General features: G+C 43.8%; 1 protein-coding gene across 14 annotated transcripts in view; it reads right to left on the bottom strand.

Moving 5' to 3' along the window:
* Positions 1-26,056, bottom strand: part of PRKAG2 (protein kinase AMP-activated non-catalytic subunit gamma 2) — a 155,773-nt gene that overhangs the window by 90,440 nt on the left and 39,277 nt on the right. For 6 of the 14 annotated variants that reach the window (XR_014943190.1, XR_014943189.1, XR_014943191.1 and 3 more), the window contains exons 1-2: positions 18,089-18,690; positions 6,053-6,124 (exon numbers count right to left, since the gene is read on the bottom strand). The exons of 2 other annotated variants lie outside the window; for them this stretch is intronic. Coding sequence is in view for 5 of the 12 variants with exons in the window: in XM_085539003.1 (XP_085395129.1) it covers positions 6,053-6,124; positions 18,089-18,343 (327 nt within the window). In the remaining 7 variants the exon portion in view is untranslated. Of the gene's footprint in view, positions 1-6,052; positions 6,125-18,088; positions 18,799-26,056 lie in introns of those variants that run through there. 6 more of the 14 variants (XM_085538993.1, XM_085538991.1, XM_085539000.1 and 3 more) reach the window with 3 other exon arrangements.

Genomic DNA, 26,056 nt, shown 5'->3' with positions numbered 1-26,056 from the left:
TTGGAGCACAAAAGGATCCTCAGCCGGGGACTAGGGAGGAACTGCTGTTTAACAAACTGAATGATCCTCATCAGGCTCCTATAATATATCTAGAACAGGCTGCTGTTCAAAATGAAGCAATAAAATGTGAGGTGCCTTAGGCTCCTTTATACCTGGGAGAGCTGCTTTCAATGTCTTGAATGGAATGTAAAGTGATTGCTTGGCACCTGCCTAGGCTGGACAGCTCTGCAAGATTCCATTTCAGGAAGCAGCATCCTCATAGCTCCTGGTCATTTCACCTGCATGGCTCTCTCCCTAACCTCCTCTTCCTTTCTCACAGCAATGCACATTAATGGCTCAGAGCCTTTCACTGATGGACCAGCAGATCTGCATCTTCATTTCTCATTTTTCAATGTACACCCCAATGACAAAACCCCAGCATAAACCAGACTGCACATGGCCACTCTGCTTCAGTGGGTACAAGAAGCTGGCTCTATAGCAGGACTGTGCCTAAGCCCATTCTGGACCACAGCTCTTATCCTCTCTTACATACTGCTACTCTTGATGCATTCCAAGTGAACAACCATGTATATTGTGCTGTTGAGAATTACCTGTCCTGAAGATCATCCAGATTTTCCTGTCCCTCCACCCAACAGTCTTCCTTTTGATAACAGCCTGGCATCTTTCCCTTCAACTGTTTTCTCACCTAACTTGCAATTTTTTGTCTTGCTTTACAAGATAGATTAAAACACATCGCATTTAATCACTACCATATGGTAATCCCCATTGCAGTGCACTGACACCAATCTATTTACACTTCACTGCAAACCATTCTCTCGTCACCCACACAAAACCCATCTCCCTCCTGCCTCTTCTCACTCACACACAAAAATCTTCCCCACACTGCCCTTTTCTTTCCCATGCTTTGTATTGAAAACCCAATCCCTCTTCTGTTTTGCAAAGTGTAGTCCTCTATAAGAAGGCATTTGTGCTGACAACTTAAAATTTAAGGACTTCTTAACTGCAAGGAAGAGAAGAGTCCTGCCAAAGAGATGTGGCCAGAAAAATGAATGAGCTGTGCTAAGAAGACCAACCACAAATAGGCAGACTGTGCCAGAGCCCAGGAACCCTGCTTCTGCCCTCATCGCTTGCAGCACCTCACTGCAGCCATCTCCCCAGGCCCTTCCATAGCTTTCTACAGAGGATTCCCTCATTATCTGAGTCAGGAAACATGAAGTTAAGGCACTTCCTTGGATTTCCACTTTTCTTTCAAATTTGGACCAAGTCTTCTCTCCTTGGACACGCCATCTTTCTCGTTTGTGCTGACCATCTCCTGCCATGATCCCTTCCTGTGTGCCACAGGACTTACACAGCTCAGTATCCATGAAATATCCCCATCTCTGATTCAGTTGCTGGGGAATTTAGATTCATTTTCAGAACAGGCCAAAGAAAAACCTGTCTGGAATGTGAATGGGCTCAAGCTAAACTGTCTGAAAGCTTCAAAATGTTTCTGAATTTACATAGGAGTTATTAAATGCAATTGTGCTCTGCTCCTTTTTCTCCAGCTCTGAGTAGTAAGGACACTTACGAAGCATTTGAATTTTTTATGCTTTTCCAGCAGTGATTTATTTCACCTTAATTTTGCCTCTTTGCTTACAAAAATCCAGAAGGCAAATATCTCCTCCCACCACCCTCATCAGGGACAGTAAGCACAATAAAGGACAGCACACGAGATAGATGTCTGCACTTATTTCTTGCCCTTGTGCTGAATCTCAACAAAGAAGCCCTTTAATAAACTTAATTGGATGATTCCCTTATTACGGTGGAATAAAAGAGCTCACAGAATCACAAGAGCTGACTTCGTTAGACCAAAAGGTAATGAAGGACTTACTCTCCTGAGCACCATGTGGTTACATTTACCCCCATTAGTTCCCTTGGTTCTGCATGAGCAAGAACAATTGAGATGACAACGTGTTTTACAGGATCAGAGATGTCACTTCCCAAAATTAAAGCCCAATGACACTTCCCAAATTAAAACACAATGGGACGCGGCTGGCTGATCTGGCAGGCTCAGAGCGCCTGGCATGGCTGTAGGGTTGGGATTAGGTTTCCCACAGCAAGCAGGTCTGCTCGAAGGCAGGAGCAGAGCAGGGAGGGAAGAGCAGGGCTGGCTCCAGGTGAGAGCACGATGGCTCCAGGCCCCATTTCCTAACCTAAAGTGTTTGTGGCAAAGCAGTGTAGGGCCGTGCAACAGTTGTCACTTATTGTCCTCATTCTGAGCCTCACTGCATCCACTGCTGGTGCCCCATATCTGCTCTACATGCTCCCTTTCCTTCCTGCTGAGGCCAGCTCACTGATCACAAAGAAATGGATAATTAAAGGCTGAGTAAAAAAAAAAAAAAAAAGAGATCAAAAGGAGATTTGTTATCCAGAAAAGGAGAAATGGGGTAAAAATAGGGTATTTTTTGCTTCTCCTCCCTGTTCCACCATTTATGAGTCACTGCACAAAACAAAACCAATGCAGGGAGCATTACCAGGACAAAGTGCCCGTCTGAGCCCATCAGCATCTTCCTGCATTAGTGGCAGCAGAACTGTGGGATGATGACAAATACAGTCATAACAACGCCTATGTTTTGCCCTATTCCTTTGTTTGCACATCCCAAAACCAAAGTAATCCTTCAGCCATGGTGTCACATCCAGAATCCATGTACAGCTGATTATCTGCAGTTACTCTCAACATCTAACCAAGATTTGTGGCAGACTTCCCAAAATCCAGGTCTGCCCCGAGGTGTAACTGCTCCGTTTGGACAACCTGAACTGGTTACAAAATGTGTTTTAGTCACTTGGGTCAATTTGCACTGAAGAGTTTCCTGCTCAGAATTTACTACCTTGTCCCCCCTCGTTTTTGTATGAACTGCACACTGTATCAGTAACGAGCCTGTATTTCTTTCAAGTCGCTGATAAAGTATTATACAGTATAACAACAGCATGTTTTCCCTGCCTAGAAACAAAATTTTCCACTGATGAGTCCCAGCTCATTCAATCATCCAGGCTTTACTCACTTAATAGGCTCCCACGTCTGTTCAGCATCATTCCACTTCCTTAAATCTAAATGTCTTGTGTCTCTTCTTTATATACATGACACCAACACTATTAAATCTTCCAACCAAATTTATAAGCTCCTTGAAAACCCAAATTTGCTCACTAAGAACTGTTTGCCATTAATTCCCATCAGAATGAGTCTACTCTAATAGCATCATTAACTATCCAACATTAGATATTTCATTGTTTTACCCAAGAGTAATGTCACGCTGACAAATCTGCAAATTATCCTAATTGCAGATATTGTAAATATTAACAAAATAATTGCTTTTTTCCAGTCTTTTGCAACCTCATCTCTGCTCCAATACTTATTCAAAATTAGCACTAGTTGGTCACAGAAAGCTCTCCCAATCCATTCAGATCAGAGTTGTTTGGGTTTAGCTGTAGCATCTTCCATCTTACATACACTTAAGTCAATCATGAGATAGAGTTGCCATTATCACATCAGATAAACATCTCACTTCTTCACCATGCAGAGAACAGTCACTGCATACTTCTTTTTCAAGCTTCCATCTGTAGCTTACAACAAACATCTTATAATGATCCTGTGAGGCCATTTTTTCATGCGATTTCTGAAGAGTCTCAGTTTGAATATGGGGCAATCAGCAACACCAGTTATTGTAGACAAAGCCACCACACTTTGCGAGGCAATGAGAAGTGTCAGAATACCTGCAGCTGACACAAGAGTTACTGTGCTGCGTCACATCGTGCCAAACCTTCTGCGTGAGAATCTGAAGAGTGTTACACTTTGCCTTCAACAGAGGAAGGTCAAAACCACCTCTGCCCCCCTCCTTCCTTCAGGTCATAAAGGAAAGAAAAATACATCCTTTATAATAATAACCACGCCACTGAGAAGTGATTAAGGCTGAAGTTCAGGAAATATGTGACACATTCCCACCTCCGTCAAAAAATTCCTACATGAATCTGAACAAGTAATTCCGCACTCAAGTTTCCTGGCTGCAAAGTGAGGATTATTGTCACAGGATAATGATTGAGAGGCGCTCACACATTAAAGTGCTGAGAATCCTTGTGAAAAATGTTAATACAATTTCTAAAAGGTTTTCACAAAGATCAGTGGTACTAAATTAATGGCAGATCAGAAAGGCAGGCTATGAGCTACTCTTCTCTGACTTGAAATATAACCCAGCTGACAGAAGAGTTAAGTGAAGGAAGAGAGATGTCCCTGATTAATTGCCAGTCTCCAACACTACTGGTGAAAGGAAAAGCTGCACTGCTGATGAAATACTGACTTACGGGACTTACGGTGCATAAAAGGTGCACCTCACTTTGTGATTTCAGACTCGGACAAAGGAAGCCCACTTTACATGAAGGAGAACAGTAAAACATGGGAACTTCTTGATGTTGCACCATCAGGACCAGGAAAACTTTTAGTTTAGATTAAATAAGATACTGAAATCTGATGGTAGCCATCAATTATTAACTACAAAGATGGGAAACTACATTATTAACTACAAATGGGAAAAAAGCAGCATTCATGAAAACCACTGGGGGAATGGTTTTAAGCTCAAAGTGGGAAGGTTCAGATTTGATGTCGACTGGATGTTCCTCACAGAGTGAGTGGAAAGGTGCTGGCACAGGCTGCTCAGAGAGGCTGTGGGTACCCCATCCCTGGAGGTGTTCAAGGCCAGTTTTGATGGAGCCCCGGGCAGCCTGGTTTAGTATTAGATATGGAGGTTGGTGGCCCTGTGTGTGGCAAAGGTGTAGAACTTGGTGATCCTTGAGGTCCCTTCCAACCCAAGCCATTCTATGATTCTATGATTGATTCTATGATTCTATGATTCTATGAAACTGCAACAGGGGGTGACTACTTAAATCTTCTTCCAGTTTTTCCCAAGAAAACCACCCATTAAAAAAGTCTCCCCAGGTTGGTAAGAGAAAAAAACAAGGAATCCATACATGGTAAAATTGAACTTATTTAACAATATGAGAAAATATTACATGTGAGCAAGATCAGCTTTGATAGATCTTCTTGTTCAGGATTGGGATTCATAGAGACTTTTCACCTTCATTTGGGAAAAATCATGCTCCAGTTAGGAACACCTGCACTCTTTCAGCATGTCATATTGACCGCTTTATTCAGAACCACCAAAGAACACTCTGGTAACTCTGTATTTGAGCTTCCCTGGCACCTACAAGAATTCCCCCATGTTTGTCAGTGACTTCTACAGCACAGTCCTAAAAGGTCCAGCTCAGAAAAGAACAAAGCCAACGTTATAAACATATTCAGCTACTGATGGATGGCAGAAGTTGTTTTTATAAACAACTGTCCTTTGCCACGAGGTGCAAAGGCACAGAGATCCACACTGTCAGCAGAATGAAATTATTATCATTCTAGAATGCAGATTAGCTTCACTAAGGAGATATTTATTGTTTCACCTGCCCTGAACTATAACTGCAGACTCACTGACAAATGGCCTCCCTACAGAAAGGTCCATATCCTTGTAAATCCTGCCACAAGTTTGCTGTTTAGCTACAGGTTAGCTTTTGAGATGTCAATATTGTTCAGAAGGGTATCCCTCGTCACCAAGTCTGTAACTTGGTTGGTCAGAGGTTTAAATTTAGCAAATCAACTCACATGTCAAAGCTCTGTGAGAATAATAAGCACAGGAATATGAGGCACTGCACTTCTGTAGCAACACCACACATTTTAGTAGCTGCTTTCCTGAGAATACAGTAATTCAATATCACTCCATCAAATTACAACATTATACAACACATCTACAGTATCTAAAGGAACCAAGGTCATTGTTCTTTACAGGTGGTAACTCTAAGCACTGTCATGATAAAGCCTGCAGAAGTCACAGTGTTTGCCCAAGAGTACTGCTTTCACTGGGTAAGGGGCAGGAAACATTAAAACCCCAAGACAAGTCAAAGTCTAAGGAACTGCAGTTCAAGGGACTCATCACCAAGGGACTCAGCAACTACAGGTACAGGTTTGGAAATGTCCTACCTTACGAGGAGCATTTTTGTCTGTGTTCTCCACATCACCGTCCAAGAATGGCATGGCAAAAGAGCTGAGATCCTGATGGGAGAGAGAAGAAAATATTATGTCCTACAGTAGCATTCCTTCTATCAGAGCATCCTATAACTGTAGCCCACAGTTCTACCTCCAAAGTGCCTGATGCTTTACCAATGGCTACCGCTGGAAAGGATAACACAGGATCTGACATTTCTCCTTGCATGGCAAGGAAAACAGATTTAAGGAGAACAGATTTAAGTCACTTGTGAACAGAAAGCTCTCAGAAGCAGTCCCAGTGCATCACTATCAAAAGGCACTCAGCATCTGCACAGCCACAGAGGAAGGTCCTGTGCAGAAAGTTTCAAAGGGAGGTACCCAAATCCCACAGAAAGATGTTGCAGGCAATTACAGTCTAACTATAGTCCCCTGCTCAGCAAAAGACCTATGTGGCCTTTAGTGGGGACTGCAGTCTCTCTTTAAGGAATATTTATGGCAATCAACAAAATCTGAATGAGAATATGTCGATGTTCTCAAAATGCAGACGTGGTGTCTGAGGATGGAACAACCAACACAAGGCAGAGAGGAGCCCCCTGTTCTGTGCTACTAATGAAAACAAAGCCATAAAAGAATCACGCATGCTCATTTTTAACTAACGAAAACAAGTTGCAATTATGTTCTACCTCCTGCCGTCTGTTCTGTTTATGCTACCTCATGTCCCAGCCATGGGATTTTTAGGGCTCCTTTGTAAACGCATAATGAAGTTTTCTGTGTTAGTGTCAAGTTTAGCATCTGTTTGATCAGAAAAGTAGATAATGAGTAACTCCATGAGCACAAGCATGGGTTGGCAGCCCATTGTATTATATTATTTGTATTATGAAGAACTAAGGCTTGGATCCTAAACCTTGAACTCAATGTCAGGAAAACATATCCGGCTCAGAACCTGCCTGATGAAAAGCATCACCCTTTAAATGCAATGATTCAGTGCTTCTCTGCCACCACATCTGCATCTCATTTAAAACTGTTCAAAACAAAAATAAATAGCAATTTCACATAAACCTAATTTGAGATTAAATAGAGCTTAATTAAAAATTAGCACAGGCTGGGATGTCTGCAAGGCTTGCATGCCAAAGGCCTTCAGAATTCAGAACAGCCACGAGTCTAATCACATCACATTGTATAATCATGCTAAATCCAAACTGCTCAAAAATGTGTATAATTCAGGCATAATCCTTGCAAATGTTTGAAAATATTCTAGTTGCATAATGAATAACAAAAATAAGGAACAAAATACTGAATTACTGGAAGCGAAGCATGTGGGAGTAAGTCATGCCAAGCTGGAAAGGGAAAAAGAAAAGCAAACCCACTTGGCCAAACTGGCCTTGAGTCTGTAGGACATAAACCAAAGCATCCATGACACACCAGTGTGCTCTAAGCAATACTCGTGCAAATTCAAAGCACCGACCGAGCAATATAATGTCACCCTCATCGCCGCATGTCGATGTGTGTTTCATGTCATGTTCAGTGGAAATGGAAATGCAAGCAAATATCTCAAAACCAAAAGAAGAGTTGACTTATTTCAGCTTATGTTTTCACTGCTATCAAGATTTGACAGGGGCTAACCCAGGCACCACAGGACCTTAAGCACTTCTGTATTAATCTGCTTATTTCTACCATTAATTAAGAGCAAAATGACTTACATACTCCAATAAAATTAATCGGCTGTAAGCAGTGTTTATAAACACTGTCAATGAATAAATTAGTATATTCGTATTACTGCAAGACTTAAAGAATACATCCCCGTGAAGAAGCTTAAGAGCCTAATGGAAAGTTGCACAAAAACACATCTCCTTGTGTTTATTTTAATTTAGCTAAAGGATTTACCAACATTTTCCTCTACCCATCTTTAGTAGTGAAGAAGCTGGAATTTGATGAGTGTTAAGTCATTTTCCATGCAATAAATCAAGCAAATAATCTCTTCTGAGCTCCACATGTTAGCGTCCCTTTATTACTACTTTTTAATTTGCAGAGAATAAACCTGCAACTTGGGAAGGCTGAAGCCTGGGAGAAGAAAGTGGGTTTTGAAGGGACGTATACCTAGCAATTAGAGTAGACAAAGCTGTCCAAGAAACCTGGAACAGCTGGAAATGAAACCATAACTTCACTTTTGAGCAGAAGCTTTCAAAAACAGGAAGAGGTGGGCAGGCAGAATTATTTTCCAATGAGCAAAATTTCAGCTGCCAGTTACCATTCCAAGCTTAAAAATGGATACATGCTATGTTCTGGAGCCTAAAAGTCTCATGAAACCCCACTGATGATTTCAATCTAATTTGTAACTATTAGATACCGTGGAGGTATGTTTTCTTCACCCATTTTTGAATGCAGAAATAGGACATCTCTTACTTCTAAGCAGAAATTACTGCATCTATACCAGAACCCATCGGGACAACGCGAGACTCCTCTTAGTCTGCTGGAGAGCATCTTAAGCAGGATTTTGAGTGCTCTGACAAAGCCTGTAATTGCAGCTGCTATCTAACAGTTTCTTCATCTTCTACTTTCTCATGGGACTGCAGTTACTGAAGGAAAGAATGGGAAGATCAAAAGCCAAACTACAAGCATTGCTCTCTCAGTTCCAACCACTTGGTTAAGCAAGGAAATACTGCATGCTTGTTTTTTCTTTATGTGAATCTCCACAGAAGACAGACCAGATATCTACTTCTTGTGTTCATAGAATCACAGAATGACTTTGAGTTGGAAGGGACCTCAAGGATCACGAAGCTCCAACTCCACTTCTACATTCAGGGCCACCAACCTCCATATCTAATACCAGACCAAGCTGCCCCCATCTAACCTGGCCTTGAACACCTCTAGGGACAGGGCACCCACAACCTCTCTGAGCAGCCTGTGCCAGCACCTCACCGCTCTCTTGGTAAAGAATTTCCCCCTGACATCCAACCTAAGTCTTCCCTTCTGCAACTCTACCTTTTCAAAGAGTTGAAAGTGTTGAAAACTTTCAAAGTGTTTCACAGCACCTGTGGTTCTTCTTTAGAGGCCAGTGGTGCAGCCCTAGCTCTTAGAGCTTATCTGTCTGCTCTGATCTTCTTCCAGCTGATTTTCCTATTAGGCTTGCTCTGCAATTAACCTGGGATTTAAGCCATTATTAGACTGCTTTCTCACTCTTAGAAAAAACTGGTGTGGATCTTCTCCAATAACTCTCTCCAGGGGCTCTCTCTGCTTTGCTTTGTATAAGTGCCCTAGAAAATCACATGGTTCTGGGCAGATATTAAGATTCTCTTGCCAGAGGAATCTTTTGATGCATTGGTAGGGGAAGAGACCTTCTCATTTGCTACTTCAGAGCCCTGGCCAAAGAATGAGTTGCATCACTCCCTGTATCCATCAGTTCTGTACTGCATCCTTGGATAGAAAACTTCTGTTGGGATCATAGTCTACGGCTATCTTTGTAAGGAAGGAAGGCCACCAGCAACAGCAGCTCCTAGTGATGCTAACCTGGAATTAAGGCAATGCAGCTTTACATCCACAAGGCCTCTTCAGGTTCATATACAGACACACTCAGTGCTGCATCATTCCTTCCTGAGTCCTCTTTTTCTTTGGACAGCCCTTACATTGCAATACTTGGAATTATGTGAAAAGAAGAAAAAAAAAATGTTGTTAATTGGTATCTTGGGAAAACAAAACAAAACAGAATAATCTTCTCAGAACTGATTTGGAGAACAAGGAAGAAAACCACGCTATGGAAAGCAAATATATTGGCTGGCAAAATGTAGCCAAATAGCAACAGGAGCAGGATCTGGTTGGCCAAGCCAATTTTTCACCTTTTCCAGCCAGTTTCCCTGTTTCTTTCTGTTTCTTTCTCATTTACCAGGGAGAATTCCTGCCAACAAAGCCTGCCCAGACTCTGCTCTGGATGCTACTGCAGCTGGGGACCTCGGTGTCAGAAAAGAGTTTTCAGCAGGCAACAAGCTTAAGTAACAGACCACTGAAGCCTTGAGTCCAGTAAACAACATAGAATGAAAAGGATTCTTTTTTATTATGGTTTTGTTTTAAGGCTATTTTGGCAGCCAGGCTTCTAAAGCTCCTCTGTAATAGCTGAAGCCAAGGAGCCAGCCAAGCACTCCAGGGTGTGCAGGGATCGACAAGTCATAGACCCATTTCCGAGGTGTTTTGGGTGGGAGTAAGACATTTTTATGGCTCCAACCAGCAGTCGTCTGGAATTTCAGGGACGGGTATTAAAAGAGTATTTCACACACAGCTCCCTGCTGCCAGCCTTTGCAACCAGCCTTCCAAACACCCAACACAGCCACACAACATCTGCTCATGTCTCTGGTGGTGTGTCCCTGCCCTATAGCCATGGCCAAGTCTTTGGTGTGGTTCAGAGGTGCCTCAGGTTGGGATGGCTTCACAGCAGCACCATGGCCTATCCCTGCTGGAAGGCTGAGCACCTCTGCTGAGCAGTTCTGGAGTTCTGGTGTAGGCATTAGCAGCACGCAGTTCTGATCACTGATGGTGTCGGCTATGAGACATCGTTCTTTTGTTTCAATAACTGCTGTGTATGTGCTGGGATTGCACTGAATTTAAGGATGTGAGATGCCTGCCTGACATTACAGTCACCTTGTGCAATGTAAATCAAGCAGAAGGTGGCACTTTACTAAGACAGCTTTCCAGTGTGGGGAGGCAGCTCCTTTAATAAGATAAATAAAACAAGATATCAAGAAATTAAGCAAAGAGTGCCGACAAGATCCCTGATCTCACAAAGCATTGCTAACAATTTCACTCCTCAGTACCACATCTTTACAGGGCTCTGAGGATCTCGGAGGATCCGGAAAGCAAATGGGATCCTGGGCTCCATCAGGAGAGGGGTGGTCAGCAGGGATAGGGAGGTGATCGTCCCTCTCTACTCTGCTCTTGTGAGGCCCCATCTGTTGTACTGTGTCCAGGTGTGGAGCCCTCAGTACAAAAAAATATGGAAATTTTGGAAAGGGTCCAGAGGAGGGCCACAAAGATGATCAGGGGGCTGGAGCACCTCCCCTATGAGGACAGGCTGAGGGAGTTGGGTTTGTTCAGCCTGGAGAAGAGAAGGTTGCGGGGTGACCTCATTGCAGCCTTTCAGTACCTGAAGGGAACTTACTCCCAGGAAGGGAGTAAACTCTTCGAAAGGGCTGATAATAGCAGGACACGGGGAAATGGTTTTAAGTTGAAGGAGGGAAGATTTAGGTTGGATGTTAGGGGAAAGTTCTTTACTAGAAGAGTGGTTAGGTCCTGGAACAGGCTGCCCAGTGAGGTTGTGGATGCCCCGTCCTTGGAGGTGTTCAAGGCCAGGTTGGACGGGGCCCTGGGCAACCTGATCTAGTAAAGGTGTATGTTTGGTGGCCCTGCCAGGCAGGGGGGTTGGAACTACATGATCCTTGAGGTCCCTTCCAACCCGGGTCATTCTGTGATTCTGTGATTCTGTGATCTCCTCCTCTGCTAACATTACTGAGCTATGAGCATGTCAGCTGTCCTACCAAGGACAAAGAAAGTCACAATATTTATTAATGTTAGTTATGAACACACCAGCAGATTTTTTTTCAGATCAACCTTGGTTTGTACCTATTACAAGCTTATGTAGAACTCTGAAGAAGAAATGTACTGCAGATGCTAATAAGCTGTGAGCAGAATCTGAAGCTTGAACTCCATGGAATAGGGTACGTAGCTTGGCAGCTCTGACTGAATTAAAAACTACCCTTTTCAGAACAATCCTGTGTAGAAGCCTTTGAGCATTTATATCAAATCACTCAATTATTGCAAAAAGAATTATTCTAAACTGACATCTACAGAAATTTCTGTCCTTTTGATTTTGTTGTTTTGATGTAGAAGGCACAGTAGCATATAATAGGACCTGCTACATGTCTTTATTCCTTTAAGAGTAGGTTGCTCACTGCTTTGCTTTTCTCCCTCCCCCATGCCATCGAGTCTGCAGCATGTGTTTTGGAGAAAGAGACATAAATCGCACTGTGAGGCATAGGGTGCTGGTGACTAAGTCTGAGTATGACTCAATGGGAGTGGGCAGTAACAGATGTACAAAGCTGGTTACATTTGTGCAAGCCAGCTTTGTACTTCACAGGGCGATTGCAATTTATTTGTGTGCTATTTGTTTTAAGGCTGTTCATACTTAAAAAGAACAACCAAGCAGACCTGGACCATTTGAGATGGTACAAAGACTTGAGTTTGTGTGCAGCACAATGGTGCCAGAGGCAGCGTGGTCCAGGAGTCAGCTGGGTGATTGTACAGGAGCAGTTGCACACAAACCAATGTCAAAGTGCACAGAGCACCAGACTTGAAACAACAAAGCATAAATCACCTTAATTTTTTAACAAAATTAATCAAAATAAAGAGATGAGCTGTCTGGGAGAAATGGAAATATTCAGTCCCAAAGAGGCACAATCTAAAAAGTTAAGGAATTATTGCTGGCTGAACTCCAGCACAGAACCCAATAAGTGAAAATCGCCATCCATCTGGTGATGGATGTCCTACATTAAAAAAAACTTGGCAGTTTCATGTGCGACAACAGACACGCCAAGAACTAAAGAGCTACTGGAGCTGCTTTTCTCCATTTCTCACTCATGGGTTGATGGTTCAAACTGTCGCTGTCTGACCTGAATGAGCTGCTGACACTGAGAATTTCCCAGGTAAAGGAATAAAGAGAGCAATGAAACCTATTCCTTAATAGTTCCCTCAAAAAAGCTGTCTGAGCTGAGTTACCCCGATCATGGCAAACTGGCAGCCTGCAGCACACCCTTCTCTTCTGAAGCTCTCAGTGGTCGTTAAGCTCCAGCAGCCTACAGTAAATGCACCTTTTCTTCCAAGGCTGTAGACAGGATTCATCTAAAAACAATGTCAAGAGCCCGTGGACTGGATTTTGTTTGTCTCTCAGCATCAGCCTTCAATTGCGAGAGCACATTCCTATGCTGCTCATGGAAAAAATGAAATTTTCTGTCAAGCCTGTGCTCTCCTGCCAGGATTCAGGCTTTGCAAAGCAGCCGAGTGTAGCCTGCAGTACATGGACCTGGGGTGGGATGCAGCCACTTCTGCCTGTAGCCCCATCCAGCATGCACAGAGCTTAGAGGGGTACAGAAACACTGATGTCCCCTGAGCAGTAGATCTCAGCCCATCAGTAGGAGCACACAACAACCTGACCAGTCAGCTCCTTCACATGGAGAACAATGCGGCACGGGGACTGGCAACAAAAAAAAGAGCAGAGAAAGCAAATCAATGGGGAAAATGAAATTCTCAGCATTCTCTGTGACAGCACAATCCACACACAATGCCTGCAGCAGCAAGATCCCGTGTATTACCAGGCTGCGGGGGAAAGTGGTTGCCTTTAAATGTTGCAGCCTGATTTACATGTATGGAGCTGTGGAGAGGACTGAACATCACCCTGGTGCTCCACAGACCCTGCTGGCTACACCCTCTTTGTTAAGCTCCTTCCTGGGTGCTCAGGCAACTTTCTCCTTTGAGACATTTCCTCCAAGCCAAGAACAAGTTAAGACAGACAAAGTGAAAGCAGAAGATAACATACCTCAGACCTGGTGAACGTGATCGGATGAATGACAAGGGAATTAAAAACAACCAAATGAGACACCGCTATGGGGAGAAGCAGTAAGAGACTGCAAATGTTACCCTTCAGATGGCATGTGCTCCGTGCCAACAGAGTTGCATTCCAGTTCTTACATAAACACAACAAAGGATTCCAAGGTATTGCAGAGAGAAGCACACATTTTCTATAAGACAGAACATCAGCCACAGTAGAACAGCAGAACCACAGCAAACAAAGGATGATCAAAATCCAATCTACAAAATGTACAGTCGCTTTGCTACAGCTTTGGTTTTAGTTTTAGCACCACACGTGGGAAGAGACCATTATATACAGGATGCTGAACTTCATAGGGTGGTCTATTTGTTTTCCTTTTCCCAGAAGAATGGATGACTTTATTCTCCATTCCCTGAGCTCCTCGTACAATTTGCTGAAGCTGGCAACATAAAAAGCCCTCAAGGACAGAAGGAAGATCAAATTCTCGGAGACAATACAGGCAAGATTGTCACAGTCACAGTGTGATGCTCTGCCTCAAAATCAGCTTGTGTGTCCTTCAGACCCACCATACACTGGTATGCAGACAAAGAACTGGTACCTCTTTTATTTTTTCTGGTTAGCGGTGCCATTCAATAGTAATAAATGACATTAAATTGTTCATTCTGTGAGAATCCAAACTTCATTACAACCTGCACCTCCAGTTCCAGACCCACACAACATCCTGAGCTGGAGGGAACCTGAGCTGAAGGGAACCATAAGGATCACTGAGTCCAACACCCAGCTCCACACAGCAGCATCCAGACCCAACCCTGTGTCTCAAAGCAGCGTCCCAACACTCCATAAGTTCCAGCATTGGGGCCGTGCCCACTGCCCTGTGCAGCCCATTCCATGCTCACTGCCCTCTGCTGTGAAGCCTCACAACAGGCTTCACTACATACTACAGGCACATCTACACAGCAATCACAAGTGTGGTATCAGCCAGCTCACTTTCACCCCGCTCTACACAAGGGTAGCCATGACAACACCCAGTGATCATAGGCTGTAAAATCCCTGTGGGAGGCTGAGTAAATACTCCAGCAATTTAGCTCACTTGGAGCTCCTCGCTCCTGTTGCTGTATGGCTGTCGGGACTCAGCCAGGCTAATTTAAGATAAGCTTCAATCACGTCTCTTCCCGCAGTCTAGACACACTGTAGGCATCCATATACAACGGGTAGCACGTCGAGGTCCTAATCTCTGTTGCTATTTCTAAGTGTTACTCAAATGTGTATTTTCTTTACACAGCTTTAGGTGTTGGATAGGAAACACGGTTAGCTCTTCGATGGAGGGCACCCATTGCAGAGAAAAGGAAGAAGCCACCGTGTCCAACTGAATCAAGTAGGATTTGAATAAGGATTACTCATCCTCACCTGATATTCCCATTACTGGAAATAAGATTTTTACAGTGAGTCCACTATGGAAACAATCCTCACATGAAAAGGGAAGGACATAAATAACACACTATATAAGGGTTTATTTTTCTAATTACTCTACATGCAATGCTAACACTTTAATTTGGATACCTCCCCAAATAAATTGTGTGCTTCTTTCAAGGTCTATGACTTCCCAATGCAGGAACGACCCCTTACAAGTGAGCAATATTCATTTCCAACTCCTTTAATAAGTCTTCTAATTTCAACCATCTAAATCCTTACACTCCCATTAAGCACAATGGTTACAATGGACCTGTCAAATACGCTGTGAAGAAACGACCAGGAAATACTCTTATATTCAGGTAAATCAGCCCAAAACTTAAGTATGATATTTACACACCTGTATTTCCAGAGACTTGTTTCTGTCCAATATGCTGTTTTCTAAATCCAGCAGACACTGGTCAGCCAAAACAGGCAGATTTGTATTTGGTTTGGCTGGCAGTTGGTACATGACCATGTTTCAGAAAGCATTTGGTCCTGCCAAGGGAGCACAGGACACATTTCCATGTTAGGAGGGCTCCCCAGCCATGGTGACAGATGGACAGAGTGCCAGCCTGGCATCGCTGCTGCTCCAAGACATGTGGCAGACAGTCCCAATGCAGTTTTCATAACAAAATAAACCTCCCTTTGGGATCAGTGACCCAGGTTCTGCCAGGGGCATTGGGAGAGCCTCTGCCTGCAGCTCAGCCCATCACGGCCACTCACTGAGCCACGGGGCTCCACCAGAATCCTCCCATAGAAGAGATGAGCAGCGAAGCAGGAAGCAAAACTAAGCAAAGAGAAGTGCACCATTTGTTTCTCAAGGTGAATTAAAACCACAAGCAGGAAACCTTGACTCAGAATAACATTTGTTATTTTTGCTTGGCTTTCTATTTTTATAGAGGGACAGTGCTAGCAAAAATTAAGTTAATGTGAGTAATGCAGTCCTTAAGGTACACTGGTTATTTTTCTCATTAAAAATGGTAATTTCTATCTGTACATATTAAGTAGTTGCATTGCTATCAGTAAGCATTTAAATGCATGCTTCAGTAACACCTCGTCTGAGCTTCATTAGGATGGAAATTATACTGCCCACAGTCATTATAAGCAGTTAAATACCTATTAGAAAAGTGTCTCTTACATCGGAGAGAGAGGATACATTTACCAAAACATACCAGTTCTACCAGGAAAAGCATTAGTTCCTACAGTGGGAAACAGGAGCAGACTGTCACTGCTGACTGTGGCCTCCAGGGACTGGAAGTGGCAGAGCTCACCTCACAGGGCAGCTCTTCTTGTTTTACTCACATACAGTGCATGCTCTCATATAGGAGAATATAGATGGTAAACATGTATAAAGCCATTTACTGTGTGTGCATATACATACCAAGCTCTCTAACTGCTGGTTCTGTTAAATACAGATGATCTATTATTTCTTGCCTTTTAAATCAGCTCATTGCTGGACTGACTCGGGTGATGGAACATACCCAAATGGCACAGGGGTCTGCTCTTCCCAATGGAAAGCCCTGCTCTGCATACGGCCTGCAGCAGATGATGTTTGTGCCAGCTCTGTGATTTACCTTGAAAGGTTTACAACAATATTGCTTTGTATTCTCCTCATTTCTTCCTGATAGCCGTAAGACATCCTGGTACAGATTAATGGTTGCTTGGTTGGTTTGTTGGTTTTTTTTCTGTGGTTTTAGCTCGTATTTCAAATTGTGCCATTTTTCAGGATGAATACCCTGAAATACCACCCTCAGTAACCCCATACAGAAACCAGGAGCAGCACAGTCCCTGTGGGCTGCCTTTCCCACTGCCTCCCTTTCAATCCCATCAGTACTTGAAAGGCAGTGGGCTGGCCCTGTGTCAGCAGGATCCATTTCATCCTCCTGCCAATCACTCTCTCTTCCCACTGATGCTCCAGGCCCCAACTCCCAACTTCAGATTTCTCTCATCTCCCAGGGCTGCTCAGAGCCAGAGCAGCCTCTGCTGCCCCACCTCTCCTGGAGTCCCGACTCCTTTCCATACAGTGACTGAGCTAAAATCTCTCCCCAGAACAGACACCATGATCCATCCCACTCTGTGTGGCTGAAACAGCTACAGCACAAGGACCAACAAGCACAGCAGAGAGGAGCTGGCAAAATTCCCTTTATCTTATGGCAGTATAATCCCCTGTATCTTATGGCAGCATAAATTCCAGTTTCCCTTCACTAAAGCCCTCCCATCACCTCATAATAGGGCACTGTTAGACCCAAAGCTTTGCATCTGATCCCAAGAAAGAGCCATCATCATTATCGGACATTCATTCAAGTACAGCATTAAGTCTGGCAGCAGAAAGGGAAAAATGCAAAAGGAACATGTGAAGGCTGCAATACACATCTTTACCCTGACATAGCATCAGATATGACATGAAAAGACAAGCAAACAGCAAATACAAGCTCCAATCAACCAGCCTACCAAAAAGCTGCAATTTGGGGTTTGCAATGCCTTGCCACAGCAAGGGGTTGCACAGCAGTTAAGGCTGCTCTGAGATGATCAAGGATGAGAAAACAGGCATTGCAGGATGCAGAGAGCAGATGGTTTGAGACTGGAATTAAATAAAACACCCCAAAAAGATAATCTCTCCAAAACATTAAGGAAAAGTTATGCAAGGAAAAAAACAAAACCCGGCTGCATTCTTTAACTAGATAAAAGAACGTTTTGTTCAGCCTTGAGATATCTATTGTAACTGAATGCTGTCAAAACAGGACAGCAGCCCTGTGCCAGCCATGCATATAAAAGAGACAAAACAAGAGGAAAAAACAAAACACCCGAGCACCGCGCATCTCTTACACAGCCTGAAGAAGCCTCTCAGCTGAGTCCTGCAGCGCACTCAGGCTCCTCCACTTAAATGAATTCAAAACCTATTCCCGTTTGGAGTCCGTCAGAATAAATAAATGAATAGAAAATCAAACCCGAAGAAACCCACAGAGAGGGTTAGAGAGAGAGAGACTTACAGCTCTGAAAAATCCCGCTGGCTGGCTGGAAACGTCCATTGAAGAACTGCATACAAGGCTTTTCCCTAAAGGCAAGCACATTGAAACATCTCCGGCTCTGCTACTGAAGCCGATGCTGCAACAGATGGGGAGCGGGGCTGGGTGTGTTCCTCCTTCCCATCGCAGAGCTGCGCGGGGACAGCGGGAGCGGAGGTAACTGGAGAGAAGGCAGGCGACGTTTGGCTGCGGGCTCCGTGCCAGAGACGCTCCGTCCATCGCAGGATTCCATTACCCGGCTGCGGGGACACGCCACGTTCGCTCCAGCAGCGCATCGCCTGCGCAGGAGGGTCATTAAGCGCCGCACCGGCTGCGAGAGCTGAATGCTGCGGGTCCAGAGGGGAAGTTTGCCGAGTTCAAAGAACCGCAGGCGTTTTTAGCGCGATCGGGAGAGAAGGGAGACTATTTTTGGGAGCAGGAGCTTCACGTAACTGAGGCTGCATCTGCATCGCTGCACCGGGGAAGGCAGCGCAGGGCAGGGATGGGTGCTGCGCTGCTGCAGCAGAGCCGTGGGCCCAACACTCTGTGTTGCTACCAAAGGTGCCCCTCAGCTTCATTTCTCCCTTCTGCAATGCGAACAGAGGAAGATTTGATTTGCTTTGTAATTTGCTGTAAAGACCTGACCGGGAAAACAAGCTGTCCGACTGCAGAGTATGACATTGCCATTAGAAATCAAGAGAACAGCTCAGCTTTTGAAATTACATCACGTGAATTATGTATGTATGCTTGCACAGCAATGCAAACCCTCCGACTGCCAGCTGAGCAATGCCCCCATTTGAGTGTTCTTTTTCAGCAACAGGTCTTTGAAAAATCTTTCTTTATAATCGCGTTCAGCTCTGATCAAAAGGGGGCTGATAAACAGGAGGAAGATGGACGTTTTGCATGGGTAGTTAGTGATAGGGCAGGGGGAAACAGCTTTAAACCAAAAGAGGGAACATCCAGGTTAGATGCTAGGAAGACATTCTTTACTCAGTGAGGCACTGGCATTGCTGCCCAGAGAGCTGTGGGTGCCCCATGGGGCCCTGGGCAGCCTTACCTAGTGGAGGGCATCCAGCCCATGGCAGAGGGTTGAAACTAGATGGGCTTTAAAGTCCCCTTGAACCAAAACATTCTACTATTCTATGATCAATCCACAAAACAATCTCATGAAGTGTCCTTTACCGGCAAAGCACCTCCAAGCCATGGGGCCATGTCCTTGTCCAAGACAATGTTGAAGTCTGCCACGGATCAGATCACAGCTGGTAGAACAACACTAACATTAGGGCAAAAAGCAGAAAGATCCTATTGCAGCTTCCAATATTTTAACAAAAACCATCAAAACATTCATGCAATGAACTGACACCTCTCTGGAGAAACAGGTGGCCAAATCCTGAGCCGTGAGGCTTTGCCAACCCTTTCTTGGCCATTTCAGAATAACATTTGCCAGGACGGACTGAAACAGTTTTTAACATAAAGGGCTTGCTTTAATTAATGGCTACTAGTTCCTAAATCATTATAGCATGAGTAGCACGGCTCACACACCGCTCTCAGACTATTCGGAACAACACATCACAGGAACCTGCCCCCCTTTGCACTCAGGTGCAACCAGTGCTGTCCTCTATTCTGTCCAAATCAAACAACAAACATCACCACAGCCAGGAAGGAATTTCTGTTCAGCAGCAGAAGAGGCACGTTGGATAAAACACGAACGTGGTGTTTGCTCACAAATAGCAGCTATTGCTTGGAGCACTTGGAGACAAGCTCAGCATCTGCCTCTTTCAATACAGAAATGAACAAATATTTAGCATTTAGGAGGTTTTTTTCCCCAGCTTAATGAATATTTTATGCATGCAGAACATACAAATAGTTTGGGAAAATAAACAAGCTTCCTTTTATAAGTCTGTTTCAGTGTTACCAGAGAAATTAGTCTACCAGCTGGTGCAAGCAAAACACATTTGTGCCCGTCCCACCACAGCTGTAGGAGAAAGGACCCATCCGTGGTTGTTTTAGGGAGGGGAAAAAGGAAGATTGGTGCAGTCTTGGAGTAAAAGAGGCTCTCCTACCAACAGAGCCACAAGGCAAGGATCAGCTCAAATGCTTCTGTGTATATGCAGCTTAAAAGGATTATTCTGATTAAAGATCAGATCAAATAAAACGGGTATTAAAAGCCAGGAAACTGTCTTATATCCCTAAATCATTCCTTTCAAATCATTCGCAGCGCTCAGTTTGATACAGCCAATTTAAAGGAACACCAAGATCTATTAAAGGGTTTTTTATTAATTCATCTTCAAAACCAATTCTGGTCTCAAAGCCTGAAATGGCACAATTTCCACCTTGAAAATATCCCCTTTCCTCCCCCACCTTTGGATAAGGAATAGAAGCAAGAGAAACACATTGCACAACCACATCTGAGATAAGCAGAACAGTTAATGGTTTAGATACAATTTCATAAATATTTGCTGAAATAGTTGCTGGATTCCACCCAGCTCCTGACATCCACACAAAAACATTCAGTAATTTGCCATTTTCTTTCACCCTTCTGGGAGGAAAAATAGGCAAGAACTTTTATCATTAGTATTTTTTACAGTTATTAAATGACTGCTTGCATTTACGTGGCACATATCCTGCCTAAGAGCCCCAACATATTCCTAAACCCACAGGCCTGAGTTGTCAGTTGTGACAGCCAGTGCATGTGCTCTGATATGAGATGGAGAGGCTGTGTTTGCTCAGAAGTGAAATGCAGCAGGCTGGGTTACAAAGAGTAGGGCTGAGTTCATGCACATCATCTCACATGAGAAGGCCACCCAAACAAGGCCATCAATGCATGTTTGCAAATATCCTTTGCTGACAAATTCTGGGAGTCTGTAAGGATAGGGATCCCAAATTCCCTATGCTAATCATAGAATCATAGAATTACCCAGGTTGGAAAAGACCTTGAAGATCATCAAGTCCAACCACAGCCTAACCAGTACTCTAACTCTAAAAACCCTTCACTAAATCATATCCCTGAGCACCATAATGCACAGGCCTTTTCCTTATGCACTAAAGACAATCCTATAAGCCTCCAGAAAACATTTTATATAACCAGCTTCCCATGCAAATAAATTTTTCAGTGTGATTTTTTTCTTTCGTTTGAACCCACTTATGCCTTCTAGGGTGAGTCAATCTCTTACTTGAGGTCCATAGATCAAAACAGGAGGAAAGCAGATGCATGACTACCTGGTTCTCACTAGCCTAGAGCTCCAAAGCTGGCTGCCTAACTGGAACAGTGACTGTTGTACCAGCTGTATCTTGTTTTTCCATTCAAAGAGTTTAACAAAAAAATTCAGAGCCAGGCTCTCAATCAGCTTCAGATTCTGTTGCACACAATTCCTGCACCATTTGCTCACGCTGTTCCAAAACACCGATCCTATTTCTTCTTTTTGGGCCAAGAACAAGCCCAAAATATCATGAATTTCCAACTGGCGGTACAGCAACCTTCCACCATGTCCCAGAGGAGACTGAAAGGCTTTGCCATTGGTTGGTTTTATTTATATGCTATAATTTCCACAAAGATCCAGTGGTTTCGTAAGTACTACATAAATGAGTTCACAGGGCCTGATTCCACTAAAATTTCAGTGTCCTGACTTACTAAGCAAGAAGTCTTGTAAAATCTATGGAGAAACTTCTTGGAAAATGGAAGCATATTGTTGAGCTAGAGGCCCCCATGGTAGGGCAGAGCAATTTGTTCATTGTGGGTCCTTTTTCATACGCCTATTTACATGGAATGCAGTCATCATATTTATGGTTGCCTTACTCCTGCAAAATGCTGCAGGGAGCAGCAACCAAAAGCAGCATGCAGCACAGATGTGCACCACAGACTGAAGCCAAGGAGGCAGCACAGCTGGGGGAAGCTCCTTGAAGAACATGAAAAACCACAGCAGCAGTTGGAAGGCAAGGAGAGCCCAAGTGGAAGATGAACTGGAGACTGAGAACTGCCAATATGCAACATAAATGACACCGGATCTTATTAAGATGTGGTCTCTCGGGAGCAGACTCTTAGCAAAGGACAGCTGTGATCTGCAAGGGCTGGAGAAGGGAGTACAAGGGAAAAAAGACCAACAATAGAGACCCCAACAGTAAGAGGTAACAATGAACTGTGGAGTTCATCACCAAAAATAACAAACATTGGAAAATAAAGGTGGTGGGGATGAAATGAAATGGAAAAGAGAGAGGAGGAGAGGAACACCGCATGGAAAACAACATCCACAGCTCATCTTTTATTCATTTCAAACAGTCACAGGTTTTTTCTTTGCAATTTTTCAGCATGATCTACCAAGCAATGAAACGAACAGTTGGCATTGGTGACTCACTGTTGACAAGCCAGAAGCAGAGCATCCATGTGAGATCCAACAAAACCCGGTGAGTGAGCACCCACCTCTCCAGAGTCAGCACCCCACAAACCTCTGCAGCCAAGGCACTGTGCCAGGGATGCCCCAAACCAAAAACAGAACAGATGCATGCAGCCGATACTTGCTTGGGTTAGTATGCTTAATTCTTCACTACCTGTTTATCTTATCTGTATTTACATGTATACCCAAACCATAGCCACATTGAAATGATTGAGTGCCCATACTGGGACAGCTTCGGAGGCTGACAAATAGCAGCCTTGTGCCCTACTGACCTTTCCCCCTGCCTTTCACACCTCATCTTCACATCTAGAGACAGATGCAGCCTGCTTCCTACATGGCTGTTGTTGGAGGTGCTGCTGGAGACGTGTCAGAGAAGGGCTGTGGTGGGGTCAGTGAAGGTTTCTGAGTGATGGAGGAGAATTATGAGGGTTGGGTTGGGATGTGGTGCCCAATAACTCATGAAGGACTGACATTTTGGACTCTAATCTTCTATCACAGGGGGTGAAGTCCTTCAGAGATATCCTGATCCCCACGATAAAATAAATCAGAGAGCAAAATTAGTGCAGGAGACTCAGTGGTTCCTCATTCAGCCTCGCCTGAGATAGATGCATTGGGAGATTTTAAGTCAGAATTGTGCAGCACCCAACAGAAGCTATTGCTGAATCAGTATGGCCTGAATTACACTGCATAGAAAAGAATAGAAATAGTCCCACAGGAGAACAGATGAAGGATGATACCATGGCATCTAGAAATGGGAGAAAACCACAGGTGGGCCAACAAAAAGCTCAAGCTGTGGCTTCAGCATGAAGCCCTGTGCTTCTTTCTGCACACACACCAAGGCTTTTAACTGGAATGTATGAAAACCTGTACACTGCAATATCACTTCCTGGCTTCACTGGTCCTAAAGTGGAACCTCTAAGGATGAGTGCTTCCGTGAGGACATAGCATGGATGCATCCAGTGGACATGCCTCAGCTCTGCTGCTGCCTCTGCTCCGGGTGCTTTGGGTCCCTCTCCACACAGGGATGGAGGAATCAGTGCCTAAGAAGCCAAGGAATGGTTTGGGACAAAGCTGATGTTCATCAGCTCCACCTAAAACCTGCCCCACCAGAAGCATCTGTGGTATTTTAAGCTTTTGGTTTAGAGTCTGAGGCTGAGAACATAAAAAGTTATAGCACACCTGCAGCTCTCCGAAGAGCACTAAAAGAAAATATCCCACTACAGTAACATCATGGCACCACCATCCAGGAATTAAGACGTTCTTGTGGCTTGCACAGCCTGTTTTCTTTTTCTTTGAGCTTTATGACTATTTGTTACTCATCTTAGGCATCAGTCATGCTGGGCACTGAACTACTTCACCGAAGTTGTCCCCATGACTCCAGGGCACAGGTAAATTACTCATGTACTCCCATGTTTGCACAGCCTGCCCAGGGACAGAATGTTCTTCATATTGGGGATTCTGGGTTTTCTAAGGCACTACGTGCACATACCAACTTTGCTGCATGCTAGTCTAAAGTATGCAATAAATAGTAACCATTAACTTTGAATTGAAGCAGGAGCCCACCTAGAAAAGGATAAAACCTACATACCATAATGAGCAGTTAAAATGTCATCAAAGGCTTAGAAGGTGAAGTACAAAGATCTCCAATGGTGTCAACTGGCTGCTGAAAAAAAATGGAGGTAACACTGCCCTGCAGCACTTAAAGAAAGCACAGTCAGAAAATAAATGCTTTTAAATAAATGTATTGCGATGCAGACAGCTGGCAAAGAGTCAGAAACTCACCACAAAGAATGCGGTACACGTATTTGTCATCTTAATGAAAGTAAAGTAAACCAGCTTATCTGCTCGTTTTCATGTGCAGAGGCACAGTTTAGTGGGAGGCTGAATGCCATGGGTACAAGCAACACGAACATTTGCAGACTGGCATGAACGCTTAAGGAATAGTCTCAACAATAGTCTCATCCTTACACCATGGTAGTTCATATCAGAAAGAGCAGTCAGACATTTTACACTGTAAAGAGAGGGATTTTTGGCCAACAGGAGGATTATTTACCTGCCTAAGAGCAAGGCTGCTTCTTTGCCAGTGCAACACCTGTGAGTTATCCAGTTCTAAGAGCAGCAATGCAGTGACACAGGGAGGTGGTGCAGTCACTGTCCATTGGAGGTGCTCCAGAACAGTGGAGATGTGGCACTGAGGACATGGTCAGTGGGCATGGAGGGATGGGTTGACACTTGGACTTGATGATCTCAGTGGTCTTTTCCAACCTTCCATGAGCTCTTGGAGAAGGATGCTCCACAGGTGCTGGTAGGGGGCCAGGTAATGCCAAGCGTGGGGGCCTCCCAAACAGCCACATTCCCTCCCCAGAGAGCAGCAAGAGGCCTGGAGGCAAAACCCTGCTCTTTCATTGAGGCATCCACTGGCACAGCGGAAGCCTGTGGTAATGAGCTCTGAAATAGATGCCATTTGTGATAAGAATCCAGTATTTATTTAAGTTTGCAAAGAGCAGTTGTGGATGCAGGAAGGATCTGGTGAAAGAGAAGTTATTTTAAGAAGAAATGTTTGATTTCCACTGCAGGGAATTATTTGAAAAAAAAAAAATCAAAATAATAATTAAAAAACCTAACAAATAAAGCACTCAGAGTTCAAGCTTTACTTCCTATTTTTACCACGTCAATAATAATTTAAATCAATCTACCCCCAGCAGAAAGAAAAGCATGTTCTCCCACTCTCCGGCCACAGGCAACAACTTTTTAACTACATCCTAGAAATAATTTGCCTAAAGAAAAGTGAATGTAATTTGGTTTTAAAGAACTCAACAAATAGCCAACCAACAAAATAATAGTAATTTTAAAAGACCCACAAATACAACTACAAAGGATCATTGCAGAAGAAAAGCTTATGAGCGTTTCTTTAGCATTCTTTTTTATGCTTTGTTAAAATAGTGAGAGGGCATTGCACACAAAACAGTCATTAAGGCCATCAGAAGGGATTTTCACTTGAGAGATTCATGAAATAACAGAAAAGGTACAGCCTTATGGAGAGAGAAACCTATACATGCAGCAAATAAAAGGGCATAACTGAATTCACCTTACTTAAACCCAGAACCTGAGCAATAAGAGTAATAATTTGTGTGAATATATACATGTTCCTAATAACATATACAAAGGTAAAGCTAAGGATACTTATATAAAAGCTAGTGCTGTGTATGAATGTTTCCAAGCCTTCCCATCTTTCCTAGTCCATACTCTCTGTTATATGTGCATGGTAAGGAGTGAAAGATGTATCCATAATAACGAATGTCCTGTCAGGGTCTTCCTGGGAGGCTGAGCTGTGTGAGAAAGAGCAGCAATGCTGACACTGTAACCTCTCCCATTTGCAGGAGTAGAGTGGCAGCAGCATTTCCAGTCAGTTGGTTTCACAGCCCAGCTGTGAACCGTCCCTTTGAAATTCCCTTTTAACATTCTTGTCTCAAATTTGGGGGAGCAAACAATAAATGGTAAATAAATAATGAACAACTTTACCCAATTGCCTGAAGCAGCAAATAACCTCTGGCCATTACCA

Source organism: Coturnix japonica, chromosome 2 (assembly GCF_054131305.1).
Source record: "Coturnix japonica strain WE chromosome 2, WE-NBRP24, whole genome shotgun sequence".
Lineage (NCBI taxonomy): Eukaryota > Metazoa > Chordata > Aves > Galliformes > Phasianidae > Coturnix > Coturnix japonica.
Note: the sequence above shows the minus strand (reverse complement) of the source record. Positions and strands in the feature narration are given on the sequence as shown.